Source organism: Salmo salar, chromosome ssa13, assembly GCF_905237065.1.
Source record: "Salmo salar chromosome ssa13, Ssal_v3.1, whole genome shotgun sequence".
NCBI classification, from domain to species: domain Eukaryota; kingdom Metazoa; phylum Chordata; class Actinopteri; order Salmoniformes; family Salmonidae; genus Salmo; species Salmo salar.
In genome coordinates, this window is record NC_059454.1 from 12,793,207 (window position 1) to 12,812,612 (window position 19,406).

The 19,406-nt window shown below is 42.3% G+C and overlaps 1 protein-coding gene across 1 annotated transcript; it reads right to left on the reverse strand.

Annotated features, from left to right (window-relative positions):
- Positions 1-459: 459 nt before the first annotated feature.
- Positions 460-10,780, reverse strand: LOC100380652 (peptidase inhibitor 16). Its single transcript, XM_014134527.2, has 5 exons — positions 10,334-10,780; positions 2,217-2,441; positions 1,893-2,002; positions 1,556-1,647; positions 460-1,241 (listed from the first exon to the last, which is right to left on the reverse strand). Exons 1-5 carry the CDS (start codon positions 10,499-10,501, stop codon positions 871-873), a joined length of 966 nt encoding a protein of 321 aa, XP_013990002.2. The 5' UTR covers positions 10,502-10,780; the 3' UTR covers positions 460-870.
- Positions 10,781-19,406: the final 8,626 nt, after the last annotated feature.

Below are 19,406 nucleotides of genomic sequence, written 5' to 3' on the forward strand. Positions count from 1 at the left end.
TGACTCCAAGCCAGCCCAGACTGTGCTAGATGTGTTTAGTTTTTTCTCTTTTCTCCCCAGTTATAAACATTTTGTTAACATGGCTTAGCATGTTCTCCCCAGCCTTTTGTTAACATGTTCTCCCCTTTGTTAACATGTCTTAGCATGTTCTCGCCAGGTGTAAACCTTTCGTTAACATGTCTTAGCATGTTCTCGCCAGGTGTAAACCTTTCGTTAACATGTCTTAGCATGTTCTCCCCAGGTGTAAACCTTTTGTTAACATGTCTTAGCATGTTCTCGCCAGGTGTAAACCTTTTGTTAACATGTCTTAGCATGTTCTCCCCAGCCACTATACCATCCCATTCCCATCCATACTCTCTTCCTGCTCAGTTTTTTCCCCATCCTTTGTGGTCAAAGGTCAAACACGTATTCCCAGTCCAGACAACGGTGTAGAACATGGAAATGTTGAGACACAACAAGTAGAAGAAACAATATTTATTATACTCTATAGACAGACATTTACAGAAATATTCAATATTGACAGTAGTTATGCTCCTTTAGGTTTACAAATCACATTCATGTAGAGGACATGCCTTGCTTTAAGAAAATGTATTGCTGTTACATTTGTAACAGGTCGTAACTGTTATTATACAACTGTTATAATACATTGTTAACTATTGTATGTTGTGTGCTTATTGCTATTGCTAAGAAGGCATATGTCAAACTAGCAACAATAATTACTAGCGAGCAAATAATAACAAAATAACCATCAACAAATCCCTCTGCTATAGACATGGCTATAGCACAATGTAATTCAACTTCCAGCAATGTCCAGTTCAGTTCCAGATAGTGTGTGTGTATGTGTGTCATGCCTTACTCTCATACCTTCCCTCACAATCCTAGTGAGAGTAAAGCCAATAGGCTGGTAACAAGAAGTAGGGGGGTAGTGATCCTTCCTGCATTGGCTGGAGGTTGGTTCCTAGTCCTCTCCTTCTCCCTCTCCGCTGCTCTCTCCTCCCCCTCCCACTCCTCCTTTTCCTCCTCATCCCCAGCCTCCGTGCCTGTCTCCTCCTCTTCCTCCTCGTCCCCAGGCTCCGTGCCTGTCTCATCCCCCTCCTCCTCATACCCAGGCTCTGTGGCGGTGCCTGTGTGTGGGGTAGAGCTCTCTGTTGTATCCTTCTCAACATCAGGCTCCTCTGAAGGATCGGGGGCATCATGCTCCTCAACATCAGGCTCCTCTGAAGGCTCGGGGGCATCAGGCACTGGGGGAAACAGTGATGAAAATTCAAAAGGCACTCGCACATCTGAGCAATCTTTTTGCAGGTGCATGGTAACAGTTGAACAAGATGAAGGAAAAAGGAAACCGCACACTGCTCTTGATAGTATCATTGGTATTTAATAAGCTTTGATGAGAAAACAGTGATGAGAAATCTAAAGCTACGTCTTAGAAACTGATTACAGGGTCACTAGTCCAGAGCAGTCAATCTATCTCCACAAAGAGGGGATATCATGGTAGTGCTGTGAATTAAATGGAGGGGGGGGAAAGTAGTGTGATTGATAGGTGCTGAATTCTTACCACAGAGGTTCTGATCACATCGTGGCACATTGTCTGGGCACTTGGAGCACCATTCACCTTCCTCATAGGGTTTCCCATCCTTAAACTTACCTCTGAAATGTAAATGAAACACAAGTCAATGGTCACTCAATCAGGGCTGTAAATCAGGGACCAAACCTAACGCGAACCCTAACACTAACCCTAACCACAACACCTAACTCTAACCCTAACGCAATCAGTGAAATGCAATGTAAGGATTCATTATATTAATTAATTGATGTATTCTTAGACATCGTCTAAGTGTGGAAATAGGATATAAGTGTGTAAAGTTGTAAATATTCTTTGGTACCATACTTACTTTGGGTAATAATTGCAGACCAGGAAGGTAACTTTCTCGAAGGACAGCCCCTCTATGGTGTCACAGCGATGAGCAGCACAGCCCACAGAGTGAGAGTCCGCCCACACCATCTGAAACACCCCCATCAGTCTGATCAATTTACAATGTCTTCATCATCACCATCATCATCATCATCCCCCACCATCACAGAGGTTGTACACACAGGAGTAAACGCACCAAGGAACATTCAACCCGTTACAGTTATAGTACTGTCTCAGGTTATCAGAAGTCTAATTCTACCAATTCAGTGACATTGTCTAGCATCTCTCTTTCTGGGTCTCTCACCTGAGTGTAGTGTCCACACATCCTGTCATCCTGGCAGCTGTTGTTGTTGTAGTCGTAGTCTAGGTGCTCCAAGAACCAATTCTCCATGGTCATGTTGAGGTCCAAGGGCTCATTTGACACAAACAGGTTCTCTCCCGTGTTCAGCAACTCTAGATCCGGGTTCTGTTCCAACACACACTTCACAGCGTAGCCCTCAGCTAGGATCTTCAGCTTCTCATCCCATTTCTGCAGGGATAAAGAGACAAACTGTCACGTTCTGACCAGTATGAGGGTGATTTTGTTAGTGTAGGCTGGTCAGGACGTGGCAGAGGGTATTTGGTTTATGTGGTTCGGGGTGTGTGTATTATGTAGAGGGTAGTGGATTTATGTATTCCGGGGTTTTTGGTCACTGCTCTGTTAGTCTATGTTCTTTCTAGTTAGTCTGTTTTCTATGTTTAGTTAATTGGGGTGTGGACTCTCAATTGAAGGCAGGTGTTGTCTAGTTGCCTTTGATTGAGAGTCCTATATATTAGGGTGTGTTTGTGTTTGTAATTGGTGGGAGGTTGTCACTTGAATTGCTGTTGTTTGCCTTCAAGTCTGTATTCGTCGTCCATCGTTTTGTTTTGTTTGTATAAGTGTTTTCATTAAAAAGTTAATTATGAGCACTCAACCCGCTGCGCCTTGGTCCATTCCGCACCAGGCTTCCAGTGCGTCAGCCCAGTCCAGTACGTCCTGTTCCCGCTCCACGCACTAGCCCTAAGGTGTGTGTTTCCAGGCTGGCATATCCAGTACCAGCACCAGGCTTCCAGTGCGTCAGCCCAGTCCAGTACGTCCTGTTCCCGCTTCACGCACTAGCCCTAAGGTGTGTGTTTCCAGGCTGGCATATCCAGTACCAGCACCACGCACCAGGCTTCCAGTGCGTCAGCCCAGTCCCGTACGTCCTGTTCCCACTCCACGCACTAGCTCTAAGGTGTGTGTTTCCAGTATGGTACCTCCATTACCAGCACCACGCACCAGGCTTCAGTGCGTCAGCCCAGTCCAGCACATCCTGTCCATGTTCCTCGTACTAGCCATGTGGTGCGTGTCCTTAGTCTTGCACGTCCTAAGCCAGCCCCACACACCAGGCCTTCCGGCAACAGTGCCTCGTCCAGAGCTTCCGGTGACAGTGTCCCGGAGAGAGACGGCCCACTGTTCGGAACCAGGTGAGATGGCCCACTGTTCGGAACCAGGTGAGACGGCCCACTGTTCAGAGCCGAGTGAGTCTGGCTACAGTCCAGAACTTCCGGCAACAGTGCCTCGTCCAGAACTTCCGGCAACGGTGCCTCGTCCAGAGCTTCCGGCGACAGTGCCCCGGAGAGAGACGGCCCACTGTTCGGAACCAGGTGAGACGGCCCACTGTTCGGAACCAGGTGAGACGGCCCACTGTTCAGAGCCGAGTGAGTCTGGTTACAGTCCAGAACCAAGTGAGTCTGTCTACAGTCCAGAGCACCTAGAGTCTTCCTACAGTCCAGAGCTCCTAGAGTCTTCCTACAGTCCAGAGCTCCTAGAGTCTTCCTACAGTCCAGAGCTCCTAGGGTCTTCCTACAGTCCAGAGCTCCTAGAGTCTTCCTACAGTCCAGAGCTCCTAGAGTCTTCCTACAGTCCAGAGCTCCTAGAGTCTTCCTACAGTCCAGAGCTCCTAGAGTCACCCTACAGTCCAGAGCTCCTAGAGTCACCCTACAGTCCAGAGCTCCTAGAGTCTTCCTACAGTCCAGAGCTCCTAGAGTCTTCCTACAGTCCAGAGCTCCTAGAGTCTTCCTACAGTCCAGAGCTCCTAGAGTCTTCCTACAGTCCAGAGCTCCTAGAGTCACCCTACAGTCCAGAGCTCCTAGAGTCACCCTACAGTCCAGAGCTCCTAGAGTCACCCTACAGTCCGGGGTCGACAGAGAGGGACATCACTGTAGAGACAGTTTATGAGGGGAGTGAGCCAGGGGTGGAGTGGGGTCTGCGTCCGGCTCCTGAGCCACCTCCTGAGGGGGGAGTATTGGGGTTAGGGGGGGGGGGGTGTTGCAGGAACACTGTCGGTGACGGTGGCCACCCTCCCTTCCCTCCCATGTACTGTTGGGGATTTATTAGTGTTTTGGGGGTTATTTGTTGTTGTTGTTTTTTGTGTGTGGGGGGGGGGTAATGTCACATTCTGACCAGTATGAGGGTGATTTTGTTAGTGTAGGCTGGTCAGGACGTGGCAGAGGGTATTTGGTTTATGTGGTTCGGGGTGTGTGTATTATGTAGAGGGTAGTGGATTTATGTATTCCGGGGGTTTTGGTCACTGCTCTGTTAGTCTATGTTCTTTCTAGTTAGTCTGTTTTCTATGTTTAGTTAATTGGGGTGTGGACTCTCAATTGAAGGCAGGTGTTGTCTAGTTGCCTTTGATTGAGAGTCCTATATATTAGGGTGTGTTTGTGTTTGTAATTGGTGGGAGGTTGTCACTTGAATTGCTGTTGTTTGCCTTCAAGTCTGTATTCGTCGTCCATCGTTTTGTTTTGTTTGTATAAGTGTTTTCATTAAAAAGTTAATTATGAGCACTCAACCCGCTGCGCCTTGGTCCATTCCTGACGACCGGCGTTACACAAACTGTCATATTACCATCAGCGGTCCTCAGTAGCTTAGTTGGTATGGCAGGATGGTGGGTTTGATTCCCGGGCCCACACGTTGTTAAAATGTATGCACGAATCACTGTAAATCACTCATTTAGCATTCGCTAAATGCCATATTATTGTATTAGACTACAAGTAATCTGCCTGATTGCCTCTAACCTGTATACTGTAGATGTAGTGCTGCAGAATAAGAGACAGGGGGAGACATTAACCAACGTTGAGGACCATAACAGAACTCTTTGCACGTAGCACACTGGACAACTCTCTTATATTAGTGTTTCAGTGCTATACTGTATTAATATTAATCATACTATTTACCATATCTACCACATTGCAAGTAAGTTTGATTCCTAAACTCACATCCTATTGTCCTATTTCCTGATTCTAAAGAGGATAGTGAACAGTATGTGTATTCTAACAGCATGAACTATGATCTGTGCTCCTCCCCAGTCTAAATACCAGTAGTTCAGGTTTGATATAGATAGCACAGCACTAGCAGATTGTATTACAAGAGGTATACTTCTGATAATATCTGTAGATACAGACACTGTATTGCTGATGGTTTTGAATGGAGCTATTTATTTATGTATTCTGCCACACTAACCTTATTGTAGTTATTCCTGACCTGGAGCAAGAGGAATTTCCTTATCCACTATGGAAACGGTAATATTGTAAACCAATAAGGGACGGTTATACTAAGATTGGCCAGAGTCCTGAAGACAAACAATGATTATCTATGTAGCAAATGATCTTTATCGCCTTGAAACTATACTGTACATTAGATTACATTACACTATACTGTATATTAGATTACATTACACTGTACTGTACATTAGATTACATTACACTGTACTGTACATTAGATAACATTACAATATACTATACATTAGATTGCATTACACTATACTGTACATTAGATTACATTGAACTATAATGTACATTAGATTACATTACACTTTACTGTACATTAGATTACATTACACTATACTGTACATTAGATTACATTACACTATACTGTACATTAGATTACATTACACTATACTGTACATTAGATTACATTAAACTATACTGTACATTAGATTACATTAAACTATACTGTACATTAGATTGCATTGAACTATACTGTACATTAGATTACATTACACTTTACTGTACATTAGATTACATTACACTATACTGTACATTAGATTACATTAATCTATACTGTACATTAGATTGCATTGAACTATACTGTACATTAGATTACATTACACTTTACTGTACATTAGATTACATTACACTATACTGTACATTAGATTACATTACACTATAGCGTACATTAGATTACATTACACTATACTGTACATTAGATTACGTTAAACTATACTGTACATTAGATTGCATTGAACTATACTGTACATTAGATTATATTACACTATACATTAGATTACATTACACTTTACTGTACATTAGATTACATTACACTATACTGTACATTAGATTACATAACACTATACCGTACATTAGATTACATTACACCATACTGTACATTAGATTACATTACACTATACTGTACATTAAATTATATTACACTATACATTAGATTACATTACACTTTACTGTACATTAGATTACATTACACTTTACTGTACATTAGATTACATTACACTATACCGTACATTAGATTACATTACACTATACCGTACATTAGATTACATTACACTATACTGTACATTAGATTACATTAAACTATACTGTACATTAGATTACGTTAAACTATACTGTACATTAGATTATATTACACTATACATTAGATTACATTAAACTATACTGTACATTAGATTACATTACACTGTACTGTATATTAGATTATATTACACTATACATTAGATTACATTACACTATACTGTACAGTAGATTATATTACACTATACATTAGATTACATTACACTATACTGTACATTAGATTACGTTAAACTATACTGTACATTATATTAGTCACACCAACATTCCCATGTAAACTATTATCCTTCCTTATTAAACCAAACCTCTACTAAGGAACCTATGAGGAACCTTGCGGTAATATGTGTATCAGTGGTTGAGGAATGTCATCTGATCATTTCAGTCCAACTCTTCTTCAAGTATTGGAATGACAGAACAAGAGGACGTGATCACACTCGGCAGATAAGGCCTGATCTTGACTGAGATTGCTAATTGTTATGGTGATAATATGTTTCAAAGAAATGCAGAGATGCAATATCGTACGAATGCATATTGTTTTTGTATTGTGAACTGTCCAGACAGAGAGATCCAGTGTGGAGTCATGTGAAGTTCAGTTTATTTGTCCAGTCACAAACAAACACTTGTATTGGAGGATGCTAGTTGAAATACCACAACATCTTGCGTCCTAGCCTCAGGACATCAGATCTCCTCCTCTCTGTGCTTTAACAAACAGAGCTGTACTCTATATCATTGCTGTGCTTCAGCCTGAGATAACAGAGGCGTCACCCAGACCATCTGGTCAGTGTTACAGATGGGGGATCTTAATTTAAGACAGTTTGCTACAGCAATAAAATAATCCTGCGTCAATAGGAAATACGAATTATTATGTGGATTATAATTCATGAACATTTCTTGTAGGGGCTGATCAATTTTTCATTAGGGCAAATCAAGTCTGACACAGTCAATGAATCACCAAGTAGTGACATAGAAACACATAGTAGCCAATTACATACAATATGGTTATGTTTTGAAACCTCCATTAAAATTCGATTTAATAAAAATAAAGAAATAAAATGTATTTGTCAGATACATATTCAGAATACTGTGGATTTGTTGGTCATGACACATGATTCCAGTCAAATTAGTTCTATAAAGTTCTGAGTGAATGTTATGAACCCATTTACTCTGCATTCTCAGTCCTGTTTACTGAAACAGGCATGAACATAAAATGTGAAAATGGCCCCAGTGGAGTGTCCATCAAAACACAGAGACAGGCAAAGACATCCCTGGAATCAGTCAATGGCAGATAGCAACTTGCGCAAGCACATTACACAATATACACACACACACACACACACACACACACACACACACACACACACACACACACACACACACACACACACATTCCCATGCATTGCACAACACTGGACTCAACTCTGAACACCCACTCGCACTGAGGCACAGACAGGCTCTATCAACAAAGTAATTCCCGTAACTCTGGAGGTCAGCAAAGTGTGTCTTGGGATTACTTCTATAATTAATATTCAGATTTAAACGAAGAAGCCCTGTTTTTTGTCAACTTCCTGGTGTGGTTAGATTTATTAGGGATAATGCATCTTCTGCAGCACTGTGATTTAGTGACTAAAACAAGAGTGATTATTTATGTACTAAATGTTCTGTACTACAACCAACTTTTGATCAGCAAAACAATGATATTCTAGATGGTTATGACACTGTAGACGGTTATGATACTGTAGACGGTTATGATAATGATACTGTAGACGGTTATGATACTGTAGACGGTTATGATAATGATACTGTAGACGGTTATGATACTGTAGACGGTTATGATACTGTAGACGGTTATGATAATGATACTGTAGACGGTTATGATACTGTCGACGGTTATGATAATGATACTGTAGACAGTTATGATACTGTAGACGGTTATGATACTGTAGACGGTTATGATAATGATACTGTAGACGGTTATGATACTGTAGACGGTTATGATAATGCTACTGTAGACGGTTATGATACTGTAGACGGTTATGATAATGATACTGTAGGCAGTTATGATACTGTAGACGGTTATGATAGTGTAGACGGTTATGATACTGTAGACGGTTATGATAATGATACTGTAGATGGTTATGATACTGTAGACGGTTATGATACTGTAGACGGTTATGATACTGTAGACGGTTATGATAATGATACTGTAGACGGTTATGATACTGTAGACGGTTATGATAATGATACTGTAGATGGTTATGATACTGTAGACGGTTATGATAATGATACTGTAGACGGTTATGATACTGTAGACGGTTATGATAATGATACTGTAGACGGTTATGATACTGTAGACGGTTATGATAATGATACTGTAGACGGTTATGATACCTGTAGACGGTTATGATAATGATACTGTAGACGGTTATGATAGTGTAGACGGTTATGATACTGTAGACGGTTATGATAATGATACTGTAGACGGTTATGATACTGTAGACGGTTATGATAATGATACTGTAGACGGTTATGATAATGATACTGTAGACGGTTATGATAATGATACTGTAGACGGTTATGATACTGTAGACGGTTATGATAATGATACTGTAGACGGTTATGATACTGTAGACGGTTATGATAATGTGTAGACGGTTATGATACTGTAGACGGTTATGATAATGATACTGTAGACGGTTATGATACTGTAGACGGTTATGATAATGATACTGTAGACGGTTATGATACTGTAGACGGTTATGATAATGATACTGTAGACGGTTATGATACTGTAGACGGTTCTGATAATGATACTGTAGACGGTTATGATACTGTAGACGGTTATGATAATGATACTGTAGATGGTTATGATACTGTAGACGGTTATGATAATGTAGACGGTTATGATACTGTAGACGGTTATGATAATGATACTGTAGACGGTTATGATACCTGTAGACGGTTATGATAATGATACTGTAGACGGTTATGATAGTGTAGACGGTTATGATACTGTAGACGGTTATGATAATGATACTGTAGACGGTTATGATACTGTAGACGGTTATGATAATGATACTGTAGACGGTTATGATAATGATACTGTAGACGGTTATGATAATGATACTGTAGACGGTTATGATACTGTAGACGGTTATGATAATGATACTGTAGACGGTTATGATACTGTAGACGGTTATGATACTGTAGACGGTTATGATACTGTAGACGGTTATGATAATGATACTGTAGACGGTTATGATACTGTAGACGGTTATGATAATGATACTGTAGATGGTTATGATACTGTAGACGGTTATGATACTGTAGACGGTTATGATACTGTAGACGCAGCCAGAGTTTAGTTTTTGATACGAGACAGTTTTAAAGCTGAATACCAAACAGATCATTTAATAATGAACAGCTATCAGTATGACACCAAAATAAATCTCAATCAACAATTCCCTCTCCAGAAGAAGGCTATGTATCTACCTCTACCTGCAACCAACTCAAGATCAATTATACTACAGATTAGCCCCATGAGAGGAAATAGGGCTGCTAACCATACCAGCAGACAGCGGGCTGAACTCCATCAATCCCTGCAGCCATACAGTAGGAAATCTCAGGATCAAACAAGCTCATCACCACAAAGGGTTCAAACACATCATTTCCACACCTGCTAATGCAGAAGTGCCCTGACTGAACATCTCCCATCCTGCAGGAGACAGCAGATGCAGCTAGAGATAACTGCCCATCCATCCTCCCCAGTCACGCAGCCCTTACCACTTTACGCATGTAGGTGGCACTGGGTACCACCTGGCCCCGATAGCTGTTGTGCAGCTCCATGAGGGTCTCCGCGTCCTCCTGGCTCAGCTGGCAGGCGGCTGGACACTGGGTGACGATGACATACAGTCCCATCAGGCCAGCCCAGAGAGCTGTCCCCCTCAGCATGTCTGTCTGGGAAGTGAAGTCCTCTCTCCCTCTCTCTCTCTCAAGAACTTCAGATATCTGCCGGTGTCAGCCTTGCTGTTTGTCTGTTTCTGTATGTGAGTGTGTGTTTACAGTGTGTACGTGTGTGTTTTGTGAGTGTGTGTAGTGTGTAGTGTGTGTGTGTACTCCAGCTGCTCTGCTTCTTCTCTTAGATGTAAAGCTCAGCCTCCTTAGCCTGGGTATATTAAGAGGGAGTGGATCCACCCCGTTCTCCACAGGAGAACCACAATATTGACTCCCCTCCTCACCCTCACTAGGTCACATTACACGCTGCTCTGACTGGTACGCACCGACACCGCACCACCCGAAAACAATCACCCTATTCTTATGAATCTGGTGTGATTTCAGGCAGGACACAGACACAGATTGAGCTATGTAGAGATACAGATACATGTCTCTGACTCACACGCAGTTGGCCTTCACTATGTGCTCATTTGCTCTAAACACTGAGTCAGGACACAGATTTCCCCGTAGTGCACCAAATAGGAAATATCTTAAAACCAAGCATGATGAGTGAGCGGCATTAGGCAGTTGATCTATGTTGTGTATCTCACCCCGGTGTCATGTTGACTTTCGTTCTCCTTCCATTACAGCCCTTCATAGAGGAGACATTTCCACAGCTGATAATGTGATACTATGCTTTGGGTTGGGTGGGACGCACAGGAGGCTGCTAATGGGAGAACGGCTCATAATTATGTCCAGAACGAAGCAAATGGAATGGCATCAAACACCTGGAAACCATGTGTTTGATGTATTTGATACCATTCCACTGATTCTGCTCCACTCATTACCACGAGCCCCGTCCTCCCCAGTTAAGGTGCCTGTGGTTGGACGTGATACACTTGGCACATATACATGCTCTGTATCTTCCACATTCTGGTAGCTGACAGACGTCTTTCTCCTGGGTGCATACCAGTTCCTTTTCGTTACATTTCCAGGAATTTCCAAGAATATTTCCAAGGGACACATTCCTAAACCCATGAATTGGAATTGTATTATTTCATTATGACAAACGTAGCAAATAAAGCCGTTTTCCCAGGTCATAATTCATACAATCCTGATGGTACCGGTGGGAATGTACCGTTGCTCACACCAGGGCCTGAATAAGGTTCACATCCAGCACATAGAGACCATACATACATCATCTCCATGCTCGTTCATGTAATAATAATCCCCTTATGACTGTATGGGAGGCCAGCCATAGGTTTGCACTGCAGAACATCTGCAGAGCTGATTATGTGACGTTTGCTGTCATTCATTCTAGAGGCGGATGTTCCATTATTAATGAATTACATATGCAGTACCGATCATATTGAAGTGTTCACAGTAAAGTGGTTTATTTCACTTCTGCTTCACTTGACTCATAGAGGGTGACGATCTTTCAGATCCTCAAAACTTCATTAGTCCAGAGGCGTGGGGCCGTCCCTCACAGTAACCAAACACTCCAGCTGTCGATGGCCAGTAGCTCAACATGTCTGCAGAATGAAGTGAAACCTGAGACCTGATCAGCTGAACCTGGACCCTCCCCAAAAGCCTTTCTCCTGCACATTCTCCGTGACGGTAATGCCACAGGGAGAACAAGTATTAGAGTCGTTCTGAGAAACCTTGCCTGAGAGTAAAGCTTTCAAAACCTCTACGACTTACTTACAGGAAATGTACAGTATTACTACCAGCTGAGGAGAGGATTGCATTATTTTATTACTTCAACAACCACAGAAATGATATCTCTGTAATGTGCTGTACCTCAAATCCATCCCCTGGTGTCCTACCAGTGGTGGCTGGTGCCGATTAAGATTAGGGAGGACGATTTTTTTTCTCCGTATTTATATTACAACATATTGGATGACTGTTATTGATACTCTATTCACCCAGCTCAATGTAACATCAATAGGTTTAGACTACAACATGATACTCTAATTCTCCCTATCATGAGGTTGCTCCAACCAGAACTACAAATTAAAGTTTACAATGTAGGTGCACAGGTCGAGAGAAAAAAAATTGTAATCCCTGTGACAGACAGTGACACATTCAATACCGCCTTGCACACTCTTGCCTGCATCTACAGTAGCTGATCTGGGGTGTAATCATTAGTCCAAACAGTTGCAAATGAGAGTTTCTATTGGACAAATTCAGGTATGTTTATCCCCATTGCATTCCGTTTGCTTCCATTTAAGAAACACTTTTGAATGAATATACCCCTTGATCACCCGCAAACACAGTTTACTTTCATAGCAGCCACATACAAACAGCATGATCACTTTGCTCGTTGTATAATTCCTTCTCACATCTATGTACTCTCCTCCTCTCACCTTTTCCCTTTGCTTGTGGACGTCAGTGCAGAACACAACAGCTGTCTGTGACCATGCGAAAAAACCTTTCCAAGCCAAACCTTCATAGCATAACCGCTACAGACAGCCTAGGTCGTTGTCACCATATTAGCTAACGTCATAGTCAACATAGCTACTAGAACTAACGCGTTGGTAAACCCACTACAATCATGCAGTACAGTGTACAGTTTAGCAGTTTAGCAGTTACACTGGCAGGCCCCAGGTGGCAATAAATTAATACAACCAAAAGCTTACCTTGACTTGGAAGAGTTCCAGTGTTGGTTAGCCATAGCAGGCTAGCTAACATAGCATCCCTCTCTGTTTGAGATGGGTGTTTGACTATGCTAAACTAGCTAGCTACATTCGCTAGCGAAAGTGAAAGTGAAAAAAATACAATGAAATACAGCTAGCTCTCTCTCTCCTGCTTCTCCTTAATTTTTGAAGAAATTCATTTGTTCAAACTGTTCAACTATTGTATTTCTCTTTGAGTCATCTACTCACCGCATTTTATGTTCTGCAGTGCTAGTTAGCTGTAGCGTATGCTTTCAGTACTAGATTCATTGTCTGATCCTTTGATTGGGTGGACAACATGTCAGTTCATGCTACAAGATATCTAATAGGTTGGAGGAAATGCTCAAGAAGTTGTCATAATTACTGGGGACGTCTATGGAAGGGGGTGAGAACCATGAGCCTCTTATGTTTTGTATGGAAGTCAATGTACACAAAGGAGGATGGAAACCTGTAGACCTTCAAATCAAATCAAATCAAATGTTATTGGTCACATACACGTGATTAGCAGATGTTATTGCGGGTGTTGCAAAATGCTTGTGCTTCTAGCTTCGACAGTGCAGTAATATCTAACAAATTACACAACATATACCCAATATACACAAATTTAATTAGGAATAAATTAAGACTATATACATATGGACGAGCGATGTCAGAGCGGAACGGACTAAGATACAGTAGAATAGTATTGAAAAAACAGTATATACATATGAGATAAGTAATGCTACATATCTAGCATTACTTAAGTGAATGAGATACCGTAGAATAGTATAGCAAACAGTATATACATATGAGATGAGTAATGCAAGATATGTAAACATTATTAAAGTGACTAGTGTTCCATTCCTTAAAGTGGTCAGTGATTCCTAGTCTATGCCTATAGGCAGCAGCCTCTAATGTGATAGTGATGGCTGTTTAACAGTCTGATGGCCTTGAGATAGAAGCTGTTTTTCAGTCTCTCGGTCCCAGCTTTGATGCACCTGTTCTGACCTCGCCTTCTGGGTGATAACGGGATGAACAGGCAGTGGCTCGGGTGGTTGTTGTCCTTGATGATCTTTTTGGCCTTCCTGTGACATCGGGTGCTGTATGTGTCCTGGAGGGCCGGTAGTTTGCCCCCGGTGATGCGTTGTGCAGACCGCACCACCCTCTGGAGAGCCTTGCTTTTGCGGCCGGTGCAGTTGCCGTACCAGGCGGTGATACAGCCTGACAGGATGCTTTCAATTGTGCACCTGTAGAAGTTTGTGAGGGTTTTAGGTGACAAGCCAAATGTCTTCAGCCTCCTGAGGTTGAAGAGGCTCTGTTTTGCCTTCTTCACCACACTGTCTGTGTGGCTGGACTATTTCAGTTTCCCAGTGATGTGTACGCCAAGGAACTTGAAGCTTTCCACCTTCTCCTCTGCGGTCCTGTCAATGTAGATAGGGGGGTGCACCCTCTGCTGTTTCCTGAAGTCCACGATCATCTCCTTTGTTTTGTTGACATTGAGTGAGAGGTTGTTTTCCAGGCATCACACCAGAGCCCTCACCTCCTCCCTATAGGCTGTCTCATCATCGTTGGTAATCAAGCCTACTGCTGTTGTGTCGTCTGCAAACTTGATGATTGAGTTGGAGGCGTGCTTGGCCACACAGTCATGGGTGAACAGGGAGTATAGGAGGGGGCTGAGCACGCACCCTTGTGGGGTCCCAGTGCTGAGGATCAGTGGAGTGGAGATGTTGTTTCCTACCTTCACCACCTGGGGGGCGGCCCATCAGGAAGTCCAGGACCCAGTTGCAAAGGGCGGGGTTCAGACCCAGGGCCTCGACCTTAATGATGAGCTTGGAGGGTACTATGGTGTTGAATGCTGAGCTATAGTCAATAAACAGCATTCTTACATAGGTATTTCCCTTGTCCAGATGGGATAGGGCAGTGTGCAGAGAGATGGCAGTTGCATCGTCTGTGGATCTATTGGGGTGGTAATAAAATTGAAGTGGGTGGCAGGTAAGGTAGAGGTGATATGATCCTTGACTAGTCTCTCAAAGCACTTCATGATGACAGAGGTGAGTGCTACGGGGCGAGTTTGTTTTAATAACCGTTTTGGTGACGTGAATATATTTAGTATAGTTTTATCTAAAAAGGAGAACTTTTTTAATGTTTCACTACTTTTCACTGTGTCCTACCCTCTCTATACAATGTTTATTCAATAAAGACAAGTTATTTTAGTTTATTTTAACCTACTATCCAGAGGTCTTAGTAAAGTGATGAATGGGCAACACAACAACGTAAAGGCATTATGTCACGATCGCTGTCTTCAAACTCCCTATCGTAAATAAGCCAAGGCGCAGCGTGCATGGAATTCCACATCCTTTAATGAAGTGAAACCAAAAAATAATACAGAAGGAAACAAAACGTGACGTTCTGGGCTGCTCACCGGCAGCTACACAAAAACAAGATCCCACAATCACAGGTGAGAAAAGGGCTGCCTAAGTATGATCCCCAATCAGAGACAACGATAGACAGCTGCCTCTGATTGGGGACCATACCCGGCCAAACAAAGAAATAAGAAAACTAGATTGCCCACCCAAATCACACCCTGACCTGACCAAATAGAGAAATAGAAAGGCTATCTATGGTCAGGGCATGATACATTAAGCAGTCCCTCAACCTGTCCTGGGGTGTTTCAGATGTTCCCCCCTAGATGTATCCCTAGTCCTCCAGTACCACACTGCCCTGATCTTGACTGGATTCACCAGGCCTATGATTGGCTCCAGATGACCAGAGGAGAGCTCTGGAGATCCAGGCTTCCAATGATCTAGAGCCCAGTGCTGAAGTCATGGTGAGCCATGGTTACGGCGCCCCACCATTCCCCAGGTCAACCTGTATCCATGTCTTCTGACCCAAGCCATGGTTGAGTAAGAAGATTCAATCCAATCTTAGGGGCAAATTTGATTGGCACTTGGGTTTATTGTGAGTACCTGTAAACATTCTGATAGACAGTGTTTACATGGGTGGAGACTATGATGGTTTTATGGTCCATTACCAAAACAAAAAAATTATACAACCATTAACTTTGGCATGGTAACAAATGAAGAGCAGACACACTCTCTTTGGAAGTGTTCCATCCTGCTTATCATATCATTACCTCAGAGAGCCATGACTTATTATGCTTTTAGACAGTACGAGATTTAGTAAACCCTTCATACTGAGTTATATTACAGTAGGTATTAAGTAATAGGCCATTAGAGTCTCACATGCATGTGTTAGCCCGGGGAACTATATGGAGATGCCTGTGTGTGACAACATGGAGCTCCTGGGTGGCTGTCTCTGTCTTGTCCTTGACTCTGTTGCCTCTCTGCTGCGTCCTCTCCGTGCTCTGCCCTGGCTATTGCTTTGGCCACCACGGTGGAAGAGTACAGGACGGTTTTAGGATGGGGTGTCTGTCTTCTACAGCTGAGTATGACTTCTGCTCCAGGCACTGATTCATTGTGTTCGAGCCCTGGGGACTCCCCGCAAAACTCCCACCCATCTGGAACATATTACATCACAGGCCCTCAGTGCAGAGCAGCTCTCTCTTTCTCTCTCTCTCTCAGGGTGCTGTGGGGAAGCAGGGTACTGGGGAGTGGCGCTCGCTGTTCGATTTGATGAATACTTTAAAGTGCTCCAGGACAGGTTAAATGAACATGTTATGCCTTGTGCTCTGCTTTGACGACAGAGACATATAAATTGTGTTTCGGTAACTTGTTTTGATACTCAGGTCTTGACTTCTGATGTTGGCAACAATCATCACACATTAGTTATACAGAAGTGATTGCAAATACGGATGTGTAATCAAATCCAATCAATGCAATGCTATAAACTTTTTCCAGAGCTAGAATTTGAGTATGACTTATCCTCTGGACCATCACAGGGACATTTATCCTCGGGTATATTACAGGGACTTTTATCCTCTGGATATTACAGGGACCTTTATAGCTGGGGATATTACAGGGATTTTTATCCTCAGGGATATTACAGAGATTTTTATCCTTGGGGATATTACAGGGACCTTTATCCTCAGGGATGTTACAGGGACATTTATCCTCTGGGATATTACAGGGACCTTTATAGCTGGGGATATTACAGGGACCTTTATCCTCAGGGATATTACAGGGACTTTTATCCTCGGGATATTACAGGGACTTTTATCCTCAGGGATATTACAGGGACTTTTATCCTCTGGATATTACAGGGACTTTTATCCTTTGATATTACAGGGACTTTTATCCTCAGGGATATTACAGGGACTTTTATCCTGTGGGATATCCGCTGGACCATCACAGGGACTTTTATCATCTGGATATTACAGGGACTTTTATCCTGTGGACCATCACAGGGACTTTAATCCTCTGGATATTACAGGGACTTTTATCCTCAGGGATGTTTCAGGGACTTTTATCCTTAGGGATATTACAGGGACTTTTATCCTCTGGGATATCACAGGGACTTTTATCCTCTGGGATATCACAGGGACTTTTATCCTTAGGGATATTACAGGGACTTTTATCCTCTGGGATATCACAGGGACTTTTATCCTTACGGATATTACACAATTTGTTGTCTGATGGAAGTTCTGGAACCCCTTTATGATGCTCAGAAATTCTGATCAGGAAATGACTTGTCAAAGAGACATAGGCTTCTTTTTTTTTCAATACTTACAGTACGTGGAGTGAAGAACACTTCAGAACCCCTAGAAGCATCAGAACACTTCAGAATCCCTAGAAGCAACAGAACACTTCAGAACCCCTAGAAGCAACAGAACACTTCAGAACTCCTAAAAAAATCAGAACACTTCAGGACCCCTAGAAGCATCAGAACACTTCAGAACCCCTAGAAGAATCAGAACACTTCAGAACCCCTAGAAGCAACAGAACACTTCAGAACCCCTAGAATAATCAGAACACTTCAGAACCCCTAGAAGAATCAGAACACTTCAGGACCCCTAGAAGCATCAGAACACTTCAGAACCCCTAGAAGCAACAGAACACTTCAGAACCCCTAGAAGAATCAGAACACTTCAGAACCCCTAGAAGCAACAGAACACTTCAGAACCCCTAGAATAATCAGAACACTTCATAACCCCTAGAAGAATCAGAACACTTCAGAACCCCTAGAAGCAACAGAACACTTCAGAACCCCTAGAAGCAACAGAACACTTCAGAACCCCTAGAAGCAACAGAACACTTCTCTCTGACTGGAGACATGCACTATGATACACAACAATCTGTATTTCAACAGAAAATCGAAATATAGCATTACCAAATCAAAAGCATTAGTCATTTTCCAGGCAAGACGAATGCAACATAAAATCACTCAACTGACATCTGCTGAAAAACAAAAATTAGACCCTCTCTGAACATCCCAAATGAAATACTCTCTGAAGAGCAACTGACATTCTACTGGCAAAACCATTTGAATAATGTTTACATAACCTCGCTTTTTATTAGATTTGTCCTAGTGTGCAATAGTTCATGAATACAGCATTGTGAAAACCAATCAGAAAACGATAAGACTAAAACATGCAGTGCCCCCTGCTGTTGATGATTTATATGTCACTACGTACAAGGATTGTATTGATAGTAATTAAACCGTGTGGGGTACAATATTACTGTTATGTAACATACGTTGCATCTAATTCAATCAAAATATATTACTGTTTCTAACACATTCTTGTTGTACTATTTGCAGAGTGGTGTGTCTGAAAGTTTCAAAGGCAAGAACAGTCCCACTGGTCACACACCGGTTGAATCAATGTTGCAACAACGTCATTTCAATGAAATGACGTTGAACAGATGTTGAATTGACGTCTGTGCCCAGTGGGATGTGTGTGTGTGACATATTCATCAGTAGGAAATAAAAAGACAAGAAAAACATCCGCATCACATTTAGAGTTTCACTGCCTGGCCTGCGTGGGTGGAGACGTGAAATTGCACCTATCATCATCACAGCTGGTCATGCAATGGCCAATATGGACCTCCATTCAACTGCACAGAGCACTATTAAAGAGTATAGGTTGAACAATACCTTTGCTTCAGCTCACATTTTCACATCATGTAAATTATTGATTACTAATGTACTGTATGCCTCACAGTATCTTTCATTAGGGCTAAGTTGATTTATTGAATCCATCCAGGCAAAAGCTATGAGATGTATTCCTCAATAAAGGAACTGACTCATAAATCTACAGTCTCACACTCTGGCGCTGTATTTACATTCATGTTTATCATGTGGCTGACTAACAC